The sequence below is a fragment of the Nerophis ophidion genome, linkage group LG20 (genome assembly GCF_033978795.1).
Source record: "Nerophis ophidion isolate RoL-2023_Sa linkage group LG20, RoL_Noph_v1.0, whole genome shotgun sequence".
NCBI classification, from domain to species: domain Eukaryota; kingdom Metazoa; phylum Chordata; class Actinopteri; order Syngnathiformes; family Syngnathidae; genus Nerophis; species Nerophis ophidion.
Window position 1 is genome coordinate 36,414,081 of NC_084630.1, and position 21,492 is coordinate 36,435,572.

General features: G+C 43.0%; 1 protein-coding gene across 4 annotated transcripts in view; it reads left to right on the forward strand.

Annotated features, from left to right (window-relative positions):
• The window catches only part of LOC133539087 (CSC1-like protein 2), a 41,238-nt gene that overhangs the window by 2,052 nt on the left and 17,694 nt on the right, over positions 1–21,492 (forward strand). For all 4 annotated transcript variants that reach the window (XM_061881129.1, XM_061881130.1, XM_061881132.1 and 1 more), the window contains exons 2-6: positions 5,287–5,498; positions 5,570–5,649; positions 13,461–13,499; positions 14,396–14,486; positions 17,555–17,592. In XM_061881129.1, the coding sequence (XP_061737113.1) occupies positions 5,331–5,498; positions 5,570–5,649; positions 13,461–13,499; positions 14,396–14,486; positions 17,555–17,592 (416 nt within the window). In that variant the 5' untranslated portion in view covers positions 5,287–5,330. The remainder of the gene's footprint in view (positions 1–5,286; positions 5,499–5,569; positions 5,650–13,460; positions 13,500–14,395; positions 14,487–17,554; positions 17,593–21,492) is intronic.

Sequence of the window (21,492 nt, forward strand, 5' to 3'; positions counted from 1 at the left end):
AGCACAACTTAGTCAACAGTAGTAGGAAGAAGCACAACTTAGTCAACAGTAGTAGGAGGAAGCACAACTTAGTCAACAGTAGTAGGAGGAAGCAGAACTTAGTCAACAGTAGTAGGAAGTAGCAGAACTTGGTCAACAGTAGTAGGAGGAAGCAGAACTTAGTCAACAGTAGTAGGAAGTAGGAGAACTTAGTCAACAGTAGTAGGAGGAAGCAGAACTTAGTCAACAGTAGTAGGAAGAAGTACAACTTAGTCAACAGTAGTAAGAATAAGCACAACTTAGTCAACGGTAGTAGGAAGAAGCAGAACTTAGTCAACAGTAGTAGGACGTAGCAGAACTTGGTCAACAGTAGTAGGAGGAAGCAGAACTTAGTCAACAGTAGTAGGAAGAAGCACAACTTAGTCAACAGTTGTAGGAGGAAGCAGAACTTAGTCAACAGTAGTAGGAAGTAGCAGAACTTGGTCAACAGTAATAGGAGGAAGCAGAACTTAGTCAACAGTAGTAGGAAGAAGCACAACTTAGTCAACAGTAGTAGGAAGAAGCAGAACTTAGTCAACAGTAGTAGGAAGTAGCAGAACTTGGTCAACAGTAGTAGGAGGAAGCAGAACTTAGTCAACAGTAGTAGGAGGAAGCAGAACTTAGTCAACAGTAGTAGGAAGAAGTGCAACTTAGTCAACAGTAGTAGGAAGAAGCACAACTTAGTCAACAGTAGTAGGAAGAAGCACAACTTAGTCAACAGTAGTAGGAGGAAGCAGAACTTAGTCAACAGTAGTAGGAAGAAGTACAACTTAGTCAACAGTAGTAGGAAGAAGCACAACTTAGTCAACAGTAGTAGGAAGAAGCAGAACTTAGTCAACAGTAGTAGGACGTAGCAGAACTTGGTCAACAGTAGTAGGAGGAAGCAGAACTTAGTCAACAGTAGTAAGAAGAAGCACAACTTAGTCAACAGTTGTAGGAGGAAGCAGAACTTAGTCAACAGTAGTAGGAAGTAGCAGAACTTGGTCAACAGTAATAGGAGGAAGCAGAACTTAGTCAACAGTAGTAGGAAGAAGCAGAACTTAGTCAACAGTAGTAGGAAGAAGCACAACTTAGTCAACAGTAGTAGGAAGAAGCAGAACTTAGTCAACAGTAGTAAGAAGTAGCAGAACTTGGTCAACAGTAGTAGGAGGAAGCAGAACTTAGTCAACAGTAGTAGGAAGAAGTACAACTTAGTCAACAGTAGTAGGAAGAAGCACAACTTAGTCAACAGTAGTAGGAAGAAGCACAACTTAGTCAACAGTAGTAGGAGGAAGCAGAACTTAGTCAACAGTAGTAGGAAGAAGTACAACTTAGTCAACAGTAGTAGGAAGAAGCACAACTTAGTCAACAGTAGTAGGAAGAAGCAGAACTTAGTCAACAGTAGTAGGACGTAGCAGAACTTGGTCAACAGTAGTAGGAGGAAGCAGAACTTAGTCAACAGTAGTAGGAAGAAGCACAACTTAGTCAACAGTTGTAGGAGGAAGCAGAACTTAGTCAACAGTAGTAGGAAGTAGCAGAACTTGGTCAACAGTAATAGGAGGAAGCAGAACTTAGTCAACAGTAGTAGGAAGAAGCACAACTTAGTCAACAGTAGTAGGAAGAAGCAGTAGTAGGAAGTAGCAGAACTTGGTCAACAGTAGTAGGAGGAAGCAGAACTTAGTCAACAGTAGTAGGAAGAAGTACAACTTAGTCAACAGTAGTAGGAAGAAGCACAACTTAGTCAACAGTAGTAGGAAGAAGCACAACTTAGTCAACAGTAGTAAGAAGAAGTACAACTTAGTCAACAGTAGTAGGAAGAAGCACAACTTAGTCAACAGTAGTAGGAAGAAGCACAACTTAGTCAACAGTAGTAGGAGGAAGCACAACTTAGTCAACAGTAGTAGGAGGAAGCACAACTTAGTCAACAGTAGTAGGAAGAAGCACAACTTAGTCAACAGTAGTAGGAGGAAGCACAACTTAGTCAACAGTAGTAGGAGGAAGCACAACTTAGTCAACAGTAGTAAGAAGAAGCACAACTTAGTCAACAGTAGTAGGAGGAAGCACAACTTAGTCAACAGTAGTAGGAAGAAGCACAACTTAGTCAACAGTAGTAGGAGGAAGCACAACTTAGTCAACAGTAGTAGGAGGAAGCACAACTTAGTCAACAGTAGTAAGAATAAGCACAACTTAGTCAACAGTAGTAGGAAGGAGCACAATTTAGTCAAAAGTAGTAGGAGGAAGCACAACTTAGTCAACAGTAGTAGGAGGAAGCACAACTTAGTCAACAGTAGTAGGAAGGAGCACAATTTAGTCAAAAGTAGTAGGAGGAAGCACAACTTAGTCAACAGTAGTAGGAGGAAGCACAACTTAGTCAACAGTAGTAAGAATAAGCACAACTTAGTCAACAGTAGTAGGAGGAAGCACAACTTAGTCAACAGTAGTAGGAAGGAGCACAATTTAGTCAAAAGTAGTAGGAGGAAGCACAACTTAGTCAACAGTAGTAGGAGGAAGCACAACTTAGTCAACAGTAGTAAGAATAAGCACAACTTAGTCAACAGTAGTAGGAGGAAGCACAACTTAGTCAACAGTAGTAAGAATAAGCACAACTTAGTCAACAGTAGTAGGAAGGAGCACAATTTAGTCAAAAGTAGTAGGAGGAAGCAGAACTTTGTCAGCACGACTGCACTGTACCTCAGCCATTATTTATGTAACGTATGTAGCACCTGTAACATATTTAGTCGTACAAACCCCGTTTCCATATGAGTTGGGAAATTGTGTTAGATGTAAATATAAACAGAATACAATGATTTGCAAATCCTTTTCAACCCATATTCAGTTGAATATGCTACAAAGACAACATATTTGATGTTCAAACTCATAATCATTTTTATTTTTTTTGCAAATAATCATTAACTTAAAATTTCATGGCTGCAACATGTGCCAAAGTAGTTGGGAAAGGGCATGTTCACCACTGTGTTACATCACCTTTTCTTTTAACAACACTCAATAAACGTTTGGGAACTGAGGAAACTAATTGTTGAAGCTTTGAAAGTGGAATTCTTTCCCATTCTTGTTTTATGTAGAGCTTCAGTCCTTCAACAGTCCGGGGTCTCCGCTGTCCTATTTTACGCTTCATAATGCGCCACACATTTTCCATGGGATAGGTCTGGACTGCAGGCGGGCCAGGAAAGTACCCGCATTCTTTTACTACGAAGCCACACTGTTGTAACACATGGCTTGGCATTGTCTTGCTGAAATAAGCAGGGGCGTCCATGATAATGTTGCTTGGATGACAACATATATTATTCCAAAAGCTGTATGTACCTTTCAGCATTAATGGTGCCTTCACAGATGTGTAAGTTACCCATGCCTTGGGCACTAATACACCCCCATACCATCACACATGCTGGCTTTTGAATTTCGCGCCTATAACAATCCAGATGATTATTTTCCTCTTTGTTCCGGAGGACACCAGGTCCACAGTTTCCAAATATAATTTGAAATGTGGACTCGTCAGACCACAGAACACTTTTCCACTTTGCATCAGTCCATCTTAGATGAGCTCGGGCCCAGCCAAGCCGGCTCCGTTCCTGGGTGTTGTTGATAAATGGCTTTCGCTTTGCATAGTAGAGTTTTAACTTGCACTTACAGATGTAACGACCAACTGTAGTTACTGACAGTGGTTTTATGAAGGGTTCCTGAGCCCATGTGGTGACATCCTTTACACACTGATGTGGGTTTTTGATGCAGTACCGCTTGAGGGATCAAAGGTCCGTAATATCATCGCTTACGTGCAGTGATTTCTCCAGATTTTCTGAACCTTTTGATGATTTTACGGACTGTAGATGGTAAAATCCCTAAATTCCTTGCAATAGCTCGTTGAGAAATGTTGTTCTAAAACTGTTCAACAATTTGCTTACAAAGTGGTGACCCTCACCCCATCCTTGTTTGGGAATTAGTTAGCGTTTTTTGGGAAGCTGCTTTTATAGCCAATAATGGCACCTACCTGTTCCCAATTAGCCTGCACACCTGTGGGATGTTCCAAATAAGTGTTTGATGAGCATTCCTCAACTTTATCAGTATTTATTGCCACCTTTCCCAACTTCTTTGTCACGTGTTGCTGGCATCAAATTCTAAAGTTAATGATTATTTGCAAAAACAAAAAAAGTTTATGAGTTTGAACATCAAATATGTTGTCTTTGTAGCATATTCAACTGAATATGGGTTGAAAAGGATTTGCAAATCATTGTATTCTGTTTATTTTTACATCTAACACAATTTCCCAACTCATATGGAAACAAGGTTTGTACTTGCCTGTGACCAAGCTTGCTCTAGTGTAGTTAGTCAATGTCACCCTGCGATCCACTGGATGTCACATGACTGTCACCCTGGGATCCACTGGATGTCACATGACTGTCACATGACTGTCACCCTGGGATCTACTGGATGTCACATGACTGTCACCCAGGGATCTACTGGATGTCACATGACTGTCACCCTGGGATCCACTGGATGTCACATGACTGTCACCCTGGGATCTACTGGATGTCACATGACTGTCACCCTGGGATCTACTGGATGTCACATGACTGTCACCCTGGGATCCACTGGGTGTCACATGACTGTCACCCAGGGATCCACTGGATGTCACATGACAGTCACCCTGGGATCCACTGGGTGTCACATGACTGTCACCCTGGCATCTACTGGGTGTCACATGGACAGCTGTCTCTTTTTGACAAGGCGCCACTCGGTTACTTTTTCTGCCTCGACCTGCCTGCCAAGTCTGGTTTTGGCTTCCTGCGCCTGACTGTGGATGGTCTAACTCCCCAGACCTCTCAGGACCTGGTTATAGTGACCTTATAGTCTCTTTTCACAGCCTTTGTTCTTCTTTTGACTTGACAATTTCGGACTCGGTATCACTTGGAGTCCAAAGTCTTTGGCTACACCTGCTGGTCAAATCCAAAATGACTCTTCCAGTCACATTGACGTAGTCCAACCTCACTTCTATATTGGCGGGCATGTGCTTTGTGGACTCGGACAAAGTACTGGACCATGTCCCTCAGTCACTGTGTCCTGTGGGCGCTTCCCTGGGACCACTGGCTTGGTGGCCAAGAAGAAAATAGGAACTTTAATGCTTTCATGTTAGCAACTTCTTTATTTTTTTCAACTGCTTCTTTGGATCAGAACAGTTTGCTGGTCCTGGTCCTGGTGTAGCTCCTACTAACCTGTTGCTGGCATAGTCCTTTTCTGGGACCTTTCTCCCTGTAACATGTGCGTCCTCTTTAGGTGGAGGCTGAGGATGCGGTGCTGAGCGAGTCCTGACGGTCACCATGGCGACAGTGGGCGGCGGCCAGGCGTGCGGCGCCCAGGACAACTGTTCGTCCGACAGCGACTCCAAGGCCTACTGCTACTCGGCCAGGATCCGCAGCACCGTGCTGCAGGGTCTGCCTTTTGGGGGCGTGCCTACGGTCCTGGCCTTGGACTTCATGTGCTTCCTGGTCAGACCTCACCCGGGACTAAAAGACAATCGCCAGCAATCTTCACTCATCTTGTGGTCTTCTGTCTTCAGGTCTTGCTCTTCGTCTTTTCCATCCTGCGAAAGGTGGCCTGGGACTACGGCCGTCTGGCGCTGGTCACCGACGCCGACAGGTAAAACCTTTTGCTTTTTACCCTTTCCGAAGATTTGGACTTTTCTTCTCCAGCAAGATTTGTTCTATTCACAAGACTTTGGGAAACATACTTTTATATTTTTTGTGGACTAGAAATATTCTTGACAACAATCAACATTTTATTTCAGATTCCTTTCTTTAAAGTAATATTCATATTTCGTCTGTTGATTTTCTTTCATCTTCTTTTCTTTACTCAAGATCAGTGGGGATGATTAGTGCCTTGCGCTAGGGAAGGAAGTCAGCAAGGAAGGAAAGAATGAACAAAAGGAAATTAAGAAGGAAGGAAGGCACCAAGGAAGGAAGGAAGTTAAAAAAAGGAAGGGAGGAAGTGAAAAAAGGAAGGAATGAAGGAAGAAAGGAAACTAAGAAAGGAGCAAGGAATGTAGCAAGTTAAAGAAAGGAAGGAATAAAGGAAAGAAGGAAGGAAGAAAGAAAATTAAGAAGGAAGGAAGGCAGCAAGGAAGGAAGGGAAAAGGTAAAGAAGGAAGGAATGAAGGAAGAAATGAATTTAAGAAAGAAGGAAGGAAGTTAATGGAAGGATTGAAGGAAGAAAGGAAATTAAGAAAGAAGCGAGGAAGGAAGTGAATAAAAGGAAGGAATAAAGGAAAGATTGAAGAAAGGAAGGCGGCAAAGAAGGAAGGAAGGAAGAAAGGAAATTAGGAAGGAAAGAAGTTAACAGAAAGAAGGAAGCTAATGGATGGAAGTAAAGAAGGAAGGAATGAAGGAGGAAAGGAAATTAAGAAAGAAACAAGGAAGGAAATTAAAGGAAGGGATGATGGAAGTGAAGAAGGATGGAATGAAGTAAAGGAAGGATGGAAATTAAGAAGGAAGGAAGGAAGTGATGAAGGAAGGAAGGAAGTAAAGAAGGAAGGAAGAGGAAGGTAGTAAAGAAAGAAGGAAGGAATGAAAAAAAGCAAAGAAGAAAGGAAGCACTGAAGGTAGGAAGCATGGAAGGAAGGAAATTAAGAAGGAAGGTAGGAAGCATGGAAGAAAGGAAATTAAGAAAGAAGGTAGGAAGCATGGAAGGAATGAAACTAAGAAGGAAGATAGGAAGCCTGGAGGGAAGGAAGCATGGAAGGAAGCAAATTAAGACAGATGGTATGAAGCATGGAAGGAAGGAAACTAAGAAGGAAGATAGGAAGCCTGGAGGGAAGGAAACTAAGAAGGAAGGTAGGAAGCATGGAAGGAAGGAAACTAAGAAAGAAGGTAGGAAGCATGGAAGGAAGGAAACTAAGAAGGAAGGTAGGAAGCATGGAAGGAAGGAAATTAAAAAGGAAGGTAGGACGCATGGAAGGAAGGAAGGTAAAAAGCATGGAAGGAAGGAAATTAGGAAGGAAGGTATGAAGCATGGAAGGAAGGAAGGTAAAAAGCATGGAAGGAAGGAAATTAGGAAGGAAGGTATGAAGCATGGAAGGAAGGAAACTAAGAAGGAAGGTAGAAAGCATGGAAGGAAGGTAGGAAGCATGGAAAGAAGGAAACTAAGAAGGAAGGTAGGAAGCATGGAAGGAAGGAAACTAAGAAAGAAGGTACGAAGCATGGAAGGAAGGAAACTAAGAAGGAAGGTAGGAAGCATGGAAGGAAGGAAACTAAGAAGGAAGGTAGGAAGCATGGAAGGAAGTAAATTAAGAAGGAAGGTAAGAAGCATGGAAGGAAGGTAGGAAGGAAGATAGGAAGCATGGAAGGAAAAAAATTAGGAAGGAAGGTAGGAAGCATTGAAGGAAGGAAACTAAGAAGGAAGGTAGGAAGCATGGAAGGAAGGAAACTAAGAAGGAAGGTAGGAAGCATGGAAGGAAGGAAACTTAAGAAGGAAGCATGGAAGGAAGGTAGGAAGCATGGAAGGAAGCAAACTAAGAACGTAGGTAGGAAACATGGAAGGAAGGTAGGAAGCATGGAAGGAAGGAAACTAAGAAGGAAGGTAGGAAGCATGGAAGGAAGGAAACTAAGAAGGAAGAACGGTAGGAAGGAGTTTAGGAAGGACGGTAGGAAGCATGGAAGGTAGGAAGGATGGAAGGAAGGAAATTAAGGCCCCGTTCACACTAAGCTGGATAAAGTTATCCAGCTTAAATCACACCTAACCTTATCTCTCTCCACACACGCAAGAAGCAACATGACCTAGTACACATGCATGGGAAGCAACATGACCTAGTACACATGTGCAGGAAGCAACATGACCTAGTACACATGCATGGGAAGCAACATGACCTAGTACACATGTGCAGGAAGCAACACGACCTAGTACACATGCATGGGAAGCAACATGACCTAGTACACATGTGCAGGAAGAAACATGACCTAGTACACATGCATGGAAAGCAACATGACCTAGTACACATGTGCAGGAAGCAACATGACCTAGTACACATGCATGAGAAGCAACATGACCTAGTACACATGCCTGGGAAGCAACATGACCTAGTACACATGCCTGGGAAGCAACATGACCTAGTAAACATGTGCAGGAAGCAACATGACCTAGTAAACATGTGCAGGAAGCAACATGACCTAGTACACATGCATGAAAAGCAACATGACCTAGTACACATGCATGAGAAGCAACAAGACCTAGTACACATGCCTGGGAAGCAACATGACCTAGTACACATGCATGAGAAGCAACATGACCTAGTACACATGTGCAGGAAGCAACATGACCTAGTACACATGCATGGGAAGCAACATGACCTAGTACACATGTGCAGGAAGCAACATGACCTAGTACACATGCATGAGAAGCAACATGACCTAGTACACATGCCTGGGAAGCAACATGACCTAGTACACATGCCTGGGAAGCAACATGACCTAGTACACATGTGCAGGAAGCAACATGACCTAGTACACATGCATGGGAAGCAACATGACCTAGTACACATGCCTGGGAAGCAACATGACCTAGTACACATGTGCAGGAAGCAACATGACCTAGTACACATGCATGGGAAGCAACATGACCTAGTACACATGTGCAGGAAGCAACATGACCTAGTACACATGCATGGGAAGCAACATGACCTAGTACACATGCCTGGGAAGCAACATGACCTAGTACACATGCCTGGGAAGCAACATGACCTAGTTAGTACACATGCCTGGGAAGCAACATGACCTAGTACACATGTGCAGGAAGCAACATGACCTAGTACACATGCATGGGAAGCAACATGACCTAGTACACATGTGCAGGAAGCAACATGACCTAGTACACATGCATGAGAAGCAACATGACCTAGTACACATGCCTGGGAAGCAACATGACCTAGTACACATGCCTGGGAAGCAACATGACCTAGTACACATGTGCAGGAAGCAACATGACCTAGTACACATGCATGGGAAGCAACATGACCTAGTACACATGCCTGGGAAGCAACATGACCTAGTACACATGCCTGGGAAGCAACATGACCTAGTACACATGTGCAGGAAGCAACATGACCTAGTACACATGCATGGGAAGCAACATGACCTAGTACACATGTGCAGGAAGCAACATGACCTAGTACACATGCATGGGAAGCAACATGACCTAGTACACATGCCTGGGAAGCAACATGACCTAGTACACATGCCTGGGAAGCAACATGACCTAGTTAGTACACATGCCTGGGAAGCAACATGACCTAGTACACATGCCTGGGAAGCATCATGACCTAGTACACATGCATGAGAAGCATCATGACTTAGTACACATGCCTGAGAAGCAACATGACCTAGTACACATGCCTGGGAAGCAACATGACCTAGTACACATGCCTGGTCATTTCCCAGTCACATCCATAAAGCAACATATGTAGTCACACACTGCCTGCTCATTTCAAATGAAGTCATATCAAATAGATACAATCACTTGGTCTTCTCTTCAGATATTCATGTGTCATTGCCACAAGTGTCTGCACACTGAGTTTACAGTAAAAGTGCAGTAAGCCTATATTAAAAGTACAGTAAGTTTAAAGTACAGTAAGTTTACATTAAAAGTATTGTAAGTTTATACTAAAAGTACAGTAAGTTTATAGGAAAAGTACAGTGAGTTTACAGTACAATTACAGTAAGTTTATAGGAAAAGTACGGTGAGTTTGCAGTAAAAGTACAGTAAGGTTATAGTAAAAGTACACTAACTTTATAGTAAAAGTACAATACATGTACAGTAAAAATAAAGTAATTTTACAGTAAAAATACAGCAAGCTTACTGTAGAATTGCTATTTTTTACATAAGATCGGTAGTTATTTTAGTATTAGTAGTACTACAGTGTTGTTGCTTTGCAGTATTATATCAGTAGTAGTAGTACTACAGTGTTGTTACCTTGCAGTATTATATCAGTAGTAGTAGTACTACAGTGTTGTTACCTTGCAGTATTATATCAGTAGTAGTAGTACTGTGCAGCCCTTTGAGACACTTGTGATTTAGGGCTATATAAATAAACATTGATTGATTGATTGAAGATGGGAACGTAGATGGACCAATAAAATTGAGAGCTTTGCCTTCCGGCTCAGCTCCTTTTTCACCACAACGGATAGATACGGCATCCGCATTACTGAAGACGCCGCACCGATCCGCCTGTCCATCTCGCTCTTCCCTCACTCGTGAACAAGACTCCTAGGTACTTGAACTCCTCCACTTGGGGCAGGGTCTCCTCCCCAACCCAAAGATGGCACTCCACCCTTTTCCGGGCGAGAATCATGGACTCGGACTTGGAGGTGCTGATTCTCATTCCAGTCGCTTCACACACAGCTGCGAACCGATCCAGTGAGAGCTGAAGATCCTGGCCAGATGAAGCCATCAGGACCACATCATCTGCAAAAAGCAGAGACCTAATCCTGCAGCCACCAAACCAGATCCCCTCAACGCCCTGACTGCGCCTAGATAGTCTGTTCATAAAAGTTATCAACAGAATGGGTGACAAAGGACTGCCTTGGCGAAGTCCAACCCTCACTGGAAACGTGTCCGACTTACTGCCGGCAATGCGGACCAAGCTCTGACACTGATCATACAGGGAGTGGACCGCCACAATAAGACAGTCCCATACCCCATACTCTCTGAGCACTCCCCACAGGACTTTCTGAGGGACACGGTCGAATGTCTTCTCCAAGTCCACAAAGCACATGTAGACTGGTTGGGCAAACTCCCATGCACCCTCAAGAACCCTGCCGAGAGTATAGAGCTGGTCCACAGTTCCACCACCAGGACGAAAACCACACTGTTCCTCCTGAATCCGAGGTTCAACTATCCAGCGTAGTCTCCTCTCCAGTACACCTGAATAGATCTTCCCGGGAAGGCTGAGGAGTGTGATCCCACGATAGTTGGAACACACCCTCTGATTCCCCTTCTTAAAGAGAGGAACCACCACCTTGGTCTGCCAATCCGGAGGTACCGCCCCCGATGTCCACGTGATGCTGCAGAGTCTTGTCAACCAAGACAGCCCTGCAGCATCCAGAGCCTTGAGGAACTCCGGGCGGGTCTCATCCACCCCCGGGGCCTTGCCACCGAGGAGCTTTTTAACTACCTCAGCAACCTCAGCCCCAGAAATAGGAGAGCCCACCACAGATTCCCCAGCCACTGCTTCCTCATACGAAGATGTGTTGGTGGGATTGAGGAGGTCTTCAAAGTATTCCCTCCACCGATTCACAACGTCTGCAGTCGAGGTCAGCAGAACACCATCCGCACCATACACGGTGTTGATAGTGCACTGCTTCCCCTTCCTGAGGCGGTGGATAGTGGTCCAGAATCACTTCGAAGCCGTCCGGAAGATGTTTTCCATGGCTTCCCTGAACTCCTCCCATGTCCAAGTGTTTGCCTCTGCGGCCGCTGAAACCTCCCGCTGCTTGGCCTGTCGGTACCCGTCCGCTGCCTCCCGAGACCTATGAGGCAACATAACCCGATAGGACTCTTTCTTCAGCTTGACGGCATCCCTCACCGCCGGTGTCCACCAACGGTTTCTAGGATTACCGCTACGATTTAAACACCATCTACCTTGCGGCCACAGCTCCAATCAGCCGCCTGGACAATAGAGGTGCGGAACATGGTCCACTCGGACTCAATGTCCAGCACCTCCCTCGTGACATGTTCAAAGTTCTTCCGGAGGTGGGAATTGAAACTCTCTCTGACAGGAGACTCTGCCAGACGTTCCCAGCAGACCCTCACAATGCGTTTGGGCCTGCCAGGTCTGTCCGGCATCCTCCCCCACCATCGCAGCCAACTCACCACCAGGTGGTGATCGCTAGAAAGCTCCGCCCCTCTCTTCACCCGAGTGTCCAAAACATGAGGTCCGCAAATCCGATGACACAACTACAAAGTCGATCATAGAACTGCGGCCTAGGGTGTCCCGGTGCCAAGTGCACATATGGACACCCTTATGTTTGAACACGGTGTTTGTTATGGACAAACTGTGACCAGCACAAAAGTCCAATAACAAAACACCCCTCGGGTTCAGATCCGGGCGGCCATTCTTTCCAAACACGCCTCTCCAGGTTTCACTGTCGTTGCCAACATGAGCGTTGAAGTCCCCCAGTAGGACAAGGGAATCACCCGGGGGAGCACTCTCCAGTACTCCTTCGAGTGTATCCAAAAAGGTTGGGTACTCTGAGCTGCTGTTTGGTGCGTAAGCAGAAACAACATTCAGGACCCGTCCTCCCACCCGAAGGCGGAGAGAAGCTACTCTTTCGTCCACCGGGTTGAACTCCAACGTGCAGGCTCTGAGCCGGGGGGGCAACAAGAATTGCCACCCCAGCCCGTCGCCTCTCACTGCTGGCAACGCCAGAGTGGAAGAGAATCCAACCGCTCTTGAGAGAACTGGTTCCAGAGCCCTTGCTGTGCGTCGAAGCCGGGACTTCTCCATCTCGTGCACTAGCTCAGGCTCCTTCCCCCCCTGTGAGGTGACGTTCCACGTCCCAAGAGCTAGCTTCTGTAACCCAGGATGGGACCGCCAAGTGCCCTGCCTTCAGCTTCCGCCCAGCTCACATCGCACCCGACATCTATGGCCCCTCCCATGAGTAGTTAGCCCATTGGAGGGGGGACCCTGTTGCCTCTTCGAGCTGTGCCCGGCCGGGCCCCATGGGAACAGTCCCGGCCAGCAGGCGCTCGCCATCGTGCCCCACCTCCGGGTCTGGCTCCAGAGGGGGGCCACGGTGACCCGCACCCGGGCGACGGAAATCTGAGTCTCTGTTCTTGTATTTCCATAGAAGTCTTGGAGGGATTCTTTGTCTGATCCCTCACCTCTCTGAGCTGCCACCTTATCGTGGTCGAGGAGTTTGCGTGTCCCAATTAATTATTATTATCATTACTATATTATTATCATTACTATTATTGTTGGTATTATCATTATTACATTTATAATATCAGTAGGAATACTATTTTTGTATTGTTATTGTTGTTGTTGTTATTATCATTATTAACATATATTATTATTACTATATTTTATCAGTAGTATTAGTATTATGTTATTACTATTATTATTATAATATTTTTATTGTATTATTATTATTCATATTATATTATTACTGTAATTATTATTTTATTAGTATTATAATATCAGTATTATGTTATTACAATTATGAATAAGTTGTGATTATATTATCAATTATTATGGTTATTGTTTTATTATATAAGTGTTATTATTACTATTGTTATTATCATATTATCACTATTGTTGTGTAAGTACAAAAGGAAAAGGTCTGCTCCAGGGTCAAATGTGGCCATGAGGGATCACATGGTAACACACAAGTGTAAAAAGAAGTGAACAATGTCAATAATGGTAGCATGCTAACAACTTCTTCCCATCATGAACGTTTATTCAGCCGAAGACGGGACCGAGATAACTATGAGCCTGTCAGAAGGTAACATGTGTGTTTGTGTATGTGTGTGTGTGTGTGTGTGTGTCCTAGTGGTGTGTTAGCCAGTTATCTTGTGACCTGAAGACAGCTAGCTGGATGACATTAGCTCCACCCCTGTGTGGTCATGTGACTAGGTGGTAGCTAACATGAACATTGTGTTGTGTCCTCAGTGTGGTCATGTGACAGTGGTCATGTGACAGTGTGGTCATGTGACAGTTTGGTCATGTGACAGTGGTCATGTGACAGTGTGGTCATGTGACAGTGTGGTCATGTGACAGAGTGGTCATGTGACAGTGGTCATGTGACAGTGTGGTCATGTGACAGTGTGGTCATGTGACAGAGTGGTCATGTGACAATGTGGTCATGTGACAGTGTGGTCATGTGACAGAGTGCTCATGTGACAGTGTGGTCATGTGACAGAGTGGTCATGTGACAATGTGGTCATGTGACAGTGTGGTCATGTGACAGAGTGGTCATGTGACAGAGTGGTCATGTGACAGTGGTCATGTGACAGTGTGGTCATGTGACAGAGTGGTCATGTGACAGTGTGGTCATGTGACAGTGTGGTCATGTGACAGAGTGGTCATGTGACAATGTGGTCATGTGACAGTGTGGTCATGTGACAGAGTGCTCATGTGACAGTGTGGTCATGTGACAGAGTGGTCATGTGACAATGTGGTCATGTGACAGTGTGGTCATGTGACAGAGTGGTCATGTGACAGTGGTCATGTGACAGTGTGGTCATGTGACAGAGTGGTCATGTGACAGAGTGGTCATGTGACAGAGTGGTCATGTGACAGTGTGGTCATGTGACAGAGTGGTCATGTGACAGAGTGGTCATGTGACAGAGTGGTGTGGTGTGATGTGACAAAGGTAAGATTGTGTTGTGTTCTCCCCAGCGTGGCGTCAGCGATGCATTCCGACACTCCTGATCGCTACGAACGTCTCACCTCCGTCTCCAGCTCTGTGGACCTGGAACAACGTGACAATGTCAGTTCTTCTCCTTATTTTCCTTATTGTCCTCCTTCTCCTTATTCTCCTTATTCTCCTTATTCTTCTCCTTGATCTCCTCCTTATTTTCCTCCTTCTTCTTGTCCCCAAGATGAGAGATGTGTGTTCATGTCTTCATTTGAATATACCATACTTTTTTTCAGCAAGTTTCAATGACTTGCAGTTAAGTAAAAGACTTAAAAAGCTTCCTGAAGGACATTCTGACCAACATGTCAGCACTCTACTCCCTAACATATCTCTCTCTCTCTATAACATATATCCATATATATATATCCATATATATATATATCCATATATATATATATATATATATATATATATAGATGTATATACACACACACAGTGAGGTCCACAAGTGTTTGCAAACCCTGCAGTTTTGCAAGTTGTCCCACTCAGAAATGAGGGAGAGAGTGAGATGTTCATCGTGGATGTACTCGCACACTTAGACACATCACATCATGGATGTACTCGCACACTTAGACACATCACATCATGGATGTACTTGCACACTTAGACACATCACATAAAGACAACAATCTGGAAATGACATTGTAGGATTTTTGATTGATGTGTGTGTGTGTGTTAGTGTGCATGTTAGTGTGTGTGTTAGTGTGCATGTTAGTGTGTGTTAGTGTGTGTGTTAGTGTGCATGTTAGTGTGTATGTTAGTGTGTGTGTTAGTGTGTATGTTAGTGTGTATGTTAGTGTGCGTGTTAGTGTGCATGTTAGTGTGCATGTTAGTGTGTATGTTAGTGTGCATGTTAGTGTGTATGTTAGTGTGTGTGTTAGTGTGTATGTTAGTGTGTGTGTTAGTGTGTATTTTAGTGTGCATGTTAGTGTGTATGTTAGTGTGTGTTAGTGTGTATTTTAGTGTGCATGTTAGTGTGCATGTTAGTGTGTATGTTAGTGTGTGTTAGTGTGTATGTTAGTGTGCATGTTAGTGTGTATGTTAGTGTGCATGTTAGTGTGCATGTTAGTGTGTATGTTAGTGTGTATGTTAGTGTGCATGTTAGTGTGCGTGTTAGTGTGTGTGTTAGCGTGTGTGTTAGCGTGTATGTTAGTGTGTGTGTTAGTGTGCATGTTAGTGTGTGTTAGTGTGCATGTTAGTGTGTGTGTTAGTGTGTGTGTTAGTGTGTATGTTAGTGTGTATGTTAGTGTGTGTGTTAGTGTGTGTGTTAGTGTGCATGTTAGTGTGCATGTTAGTGTGTGTGTTAGTGTGTATTTTAGTGTGCATGTTAGTGTGCATGTTAGTGTGTATGTTAGTGTGTATGTTAGTGTGTATGTTAGTGTGCATGTTAGTGTGTATGTTAGTGTGTGTGTTAGCGTGTATGTTAGCGTGTATGTTAGTGTGTATGTTAGTGTGCATGTTAGTGTGTATGTTAGTGTGTGTTAGTGTGTATGTTAGTGTGCATGTTAGTGTGTATGTTAGTGTGTGTGTTAGTGTGCGTGTTAGTGTGCATGTTAGTGTGCATGTTAGTGTGTATGTTAGTGTGTATGTTAGTGTGTGTGTTAGTGTGTATGTTAGTGTGTATGTTAGTGTGCGTGTTAGTGTGCATGTTAGTGTGCATGTTAGTGTGTATGTTAGTGTGCATGTTAGTGTGTGTTAGTGTGTGTGTGTTAGTGTGTATGTTAGTGTGTGTGTTAGTGTGTGTGTTAGTGTGCATGTTAGTGTGTGTTAGTGTGTGTGTGTTAGTGTTTATGTTAGTGTGTATTAGAGATGTGCAGTTTGCGGTCTCGTCTGCGGATAAACCGCGGGTCGGGCGGGTGACATGACGAAAAAATAGATTTTAAATGGATTTGGTCGTGTGGCGGTTGAACCATTTGGAAATATTTGATATACATGGTTCAGAGATCGGTAACTTTTACCATTCAAAGAGCCATTTTGGACCTGTCACAAAGCGAAGAAGACATTAGTTGACGAAGACATTAGTTGACGCTAACATTCTCAAGAATGTCTGCAGGCAGCCACCCAATTAATAAGTATTAGGGCGTACTATGAAACCTTTGCCTTTATTGCCTTTTACAACATGTACAATCTACTTGCCAGTCCGGCAACATGTTGTGTGTGGCTTCCACTGACACACGCACACGACTGCAAGGCATACTGGGTGACACAGAGTACACTAATGGTTGTGATATAAACAATTTTACACTCTTAGTAATATGCGCCACACTGTGAAGCCACACCAAACAAGAATGACAAACACATTTCGGGAGAACATCCTCAGAGTAACACAACATAAACGCAACACCACAAATACCCAGAATCCTTTGTATCCATGACACTTTCTGACTTTATTATACACCCCAAAAAGTTCTATTTTGGTTTCATCTGACCACATGACATTCTCCCAATCCTCTGCTGTATCATCCATGTATCCATTTTGGTATAAACTCAACTCCTCGTGTTTGGAGGAAGAAGAATACTGAGTTGCATCCCAAGAACACCACACCTACTGTGAAGCATGGGGGTGGAAACATCATGCTTTGGGGCTGTTTTTCTGCTAAGGGGACAGGACGATTGATCCGTGTTAAGGAAAGAATGAATGGGGCCATGTATCGTGAGATTTTGAGCCAAAACCTCCTTCCATCAGTGAGAGCTTTGAATGGTTGACCAAATACTTATTTTCCACCATAATATACAAATACATTCTTTAAAATTCCTACAATGTGAATTCTTGGATTTTTTTTTTTCACATTCTGTCTCACAGTTGAAGTGTACCTATGATGAAAATTACAGACCTCTGTCATCATTTTAAGTGGGAGAACTTGCACAATCGCTGGCTGACTAAATACTTTTTTGCCCCACTATATGTGTACATATATATATATATATATATATATATATATATATATATATATATATATATATATATATATATATATGTATGTATGTATGTATGTATGTATGTATGTATGTATGTATGTATGTATATACACGTATGTGTGTTTGAATGTGACAGTGATGCTAATCCACTTTACAAGCAGAAGGTCAGAGGTCAACCTCGGACAAGTTCATTTCTAACTTTCTTCTCCTTTGACCTTCAGGGCTTCTGCTCCTGGCTGACGGCCATCTTCAGAATCAAGTGAGTGCTCAATACACTTCTTTATTGATTATACGGCCATTAATCTTTATTGATGATTCATATACGGCCATTCAAAGTCATTACCGTCACATCAACACCTTCATTTGCAAAATGTCCATCCATCCATCCATTTTCCTACCACTTGTCCCTCTCGGGTTTGCTGGAGACTATCCCGACTGCATTGGGGCTGAATGCGGGGTACACCCTGGACAAGTCTCCACCTCATCACAGGGCCAACACAGATAGACAGACAACATTCACACACTAGGGACCATTTAGTGTTGCCAATCAACCTATCCCCAGGTGCATGTCTTTGGAGGTGGGAGGGGCCTATCCCCAGGTGAATGTCTTTGGAGGCGGGAGGGGCCCATCCCCAGGTGCATGTCCTTGGAGGTGGGAGGGGCCTATCCCCAGGTGCATGTCTTTGGAGGTGGGAGGGGCCTATCCCCAGGTGCATGTCTTTGGAGGTGGGAGGGGCCTATCCCCAGGTGCATGTCCTTGGAGGTGGGAGGAGCCTATCCCCAGGTGCGTAGGAAGACATGTTGATAGGATTGAGGAACTCTTCGAATTATTCCCTGCTAGATAGTCATGTAGATAATCATGTAGATGATCATATAGTTGATGTAGATGATCATATTGTTGATGTAGATCAGGGGTGGGCATTACGTCGATCGCGATCGACTGGTCGATCTCGGAGGGTGTGTCAGTCGATCTCAAGCCAGGCATTAAAAAATAGACATAAAAATTAGCAATCATCAATCATACCAAGACTTCACTTTCGTCAGTTGTTTGACATTCTCGGCACCCGAGGATCTTGTGAGATGACGCTGGCTGCTGCGAGCTCATATTTAAGAAAAAAATCACTAACAGGGCGGACGCAGAGAAACACATTTTATTTCTAGAGACTCCGTACCTACTGTCAAAACTCTAAAGACCGACAGCACAGTTCCTGTCTTCACCATAAAAGACCTGTTTCATCCTGCCTGTGCTAACAAAATAAGAGTCTCAGAAAGCTAGCGTGCACAAGCTAGCAAGCTACGGAGTTTGATGCCAATGTATTTCTCCCCCGCCCTCAGCGACCGCTTTCTCACTTGCTTGCCCACCCGCACACTCACTGACGTCACTCACCTGCTGCCAGACATTAAAGGGCCACACACATATGTTACTCTCATAACAAAGTGTTTAAAAACGAGTATGCAAGTTGGACAAATGAGATGCCAAATCCAACCACTTTCATGTGGTATTGGACAGAAAGGAGGACTTTTTTTTTCCTCCATTTGAAAATGCGGACGTTATCAGGACCACTGTCTGATTCCAATCAATGCAAGTCATCAGAATCAAATACACCAACCTATATTCTTGTCTTCATGAAAGAAAGGAATCTATGTGTGTTAAACATGCTTTTATTATCATTAAACACCATTAACTTGTTAACAAAAATGTCTTTCATAAATAAATAAATAAATATAAATTATAAATAGGAATGAGGTAGATCTCCTCGACTTGGTCAATTGAAAAGTAGCTCGCCTGCAGAAAAAGTGTGAGCGCCCCTGATGTAGATGATCATATTGTTGATGTAGATGATCATATAGTTGATGTAGATGATCATATAGTTGATGTAGATGATCATACAGTTGATGTAGATGATCATATAGTTGATGTAGATGATCATATAGTTGATGTAGATGATCATATAGTAGATGTAGATGATCATACAGTTGATGTAGATGATCATATAGTTGATGTAGTGATCATATAGTAGATGTAGATGATCATACAGTTGATGTAGATGATCATATAGTTGATGTAGATGATCATATAGTTGATTTAGATGATCATATAGTAGATGTAGATGATCATACAGTTGATGTAGATGATCATATAGTTGATGTAGATGATCATATAGTAGATGTAGATGATCATATAGTTGATGTAGATGATCATATAGTAGATGTAGATGATCATACAGTTGATGTAGATGATCATATAGTTGATGTAGATGATCATATAGTTGATGTAGATGATCATATAGTAGATGTAGATGATGGAAGTAGTGGCAAAGCGCTTTGAGTACCTTGAAGGTAGAAAAGCGCTATATAAGTACAACCCATTTATTTATTTATTTATTTATCATACAGTTGATGTAGATAATCATATTGTTGATGTAGATGATCATATAGTTGATGTAGATGATCATATATTTGATGTAGATGATCATATAGTGGATGTAGATGTTCATACAGTTGATGTAGATGATCATATAGTAGATGTAGATGATCATACAGTTGATGTAGATGATCATATAGTTGATGTAGATGATCATATAGTAGATGTAGATGATCATATAGTAGATGTAGATGATCATATAGTTGATGTAGATGATCATATAGTAGATGTAGATGATCATACAGTTGATGTAGATGATCATATAGTTGATGTAGATGATCATATAGTAGATGTAGATGATCATATAGTAGATGTAGATGATCATATAGTTGATGTAGATGATCATATAGTAGATGTAGATGATCATACAGTTGATGTAGATGATCATATAGTTGATGTAGATGATCATATAGTTGATGTAGATGATCATATAGTTGATGTAGATGATCATATAGTTGATGTAGATGATCATATAGTAGATGTAGATGATCATATAGTTGATGTAGATGATCATATAGTAGATGTAGATGATCATACAGTTGATGTAGACACTAGACATTATACATTACAAGTTATACATTAGACATCATACATTATATGTTAGACATTTTATATTATAAGTTATGCATTACACAGCATGGTGGAGGAGGGGTTAGTGCGTCTGCCTCACAATACGAACGTCCTGAGTAGTCCTGGGTTCAATCCCAGGCTCGGGATCTTTCTGTGTGGAGTTTGCATGTTCTCCCCGTGAATGCGTGGGTTCTACTCCGGCTTCCTCCCACCTCCAAAGACATGCACCTGGGGATAGGTTGATTGGCAACAATAAATTGGCCCTAGTGTGTGAATGTTGTCTATCAGTGTGTGTTGGCCCTGCGATAAGGTGGCTACTTGTCCAGGGTGTACACCACCTTCCGTCCGATTGTAGCTGAGATAGGCGCCAGCGCCCCCCGTGAGCCCAAAAAGGGAATAAGTGGTAGGAAATGGATGGATGGATGGTAGTTATACACTATACAGTACACACTAGACATTATACATCATAGATAATACATCATATATTACACACTAGACATTATACATTAGATATTAGACATTATACATTATAAGTTATACATTAGACATTAAAAGTATACATAAGACATACATCATTAGGGGCGGCATGGAGTAGTGGGTAGAGCGGCCGTGCCAGAAAATTGAGGGTTGCAGGTTCGCTTCCCACCTATTGACATCCAAATCACTGCCGTTGTGTCCTTGGGCAGAGAATAATTTCGCTACATCTAGTATGTGTATGTGACTATCATTGCTACTTTAACTTAATTTTAACTCATACATTGTACATGATAAGTTACACATTGTACATCATAAGTTATACATTGTACATCATAAGTTGTACATTATACATGAAAAGTTACACATTACACATAGTTGCAGATTGTGAGAATGAATGGTGTTTGAAAGCCACAGATGGTAGAAGTGTAGAACACACACACAAACACACACACACAGGTACAGACACACACAGTTACACGCACGCACGCACACACAGATACACAGGTACACACAGTTACACACACAGACACACACAGGTACACACATACAGAGTTACACGCGCACACACACACACAGGTACACACTGAGTTACACACACACACACACACACACACACAGGTATACACAGACACACACACACAGTTATACACACACACACACACAAGTTCACACACAGTTACACATGCA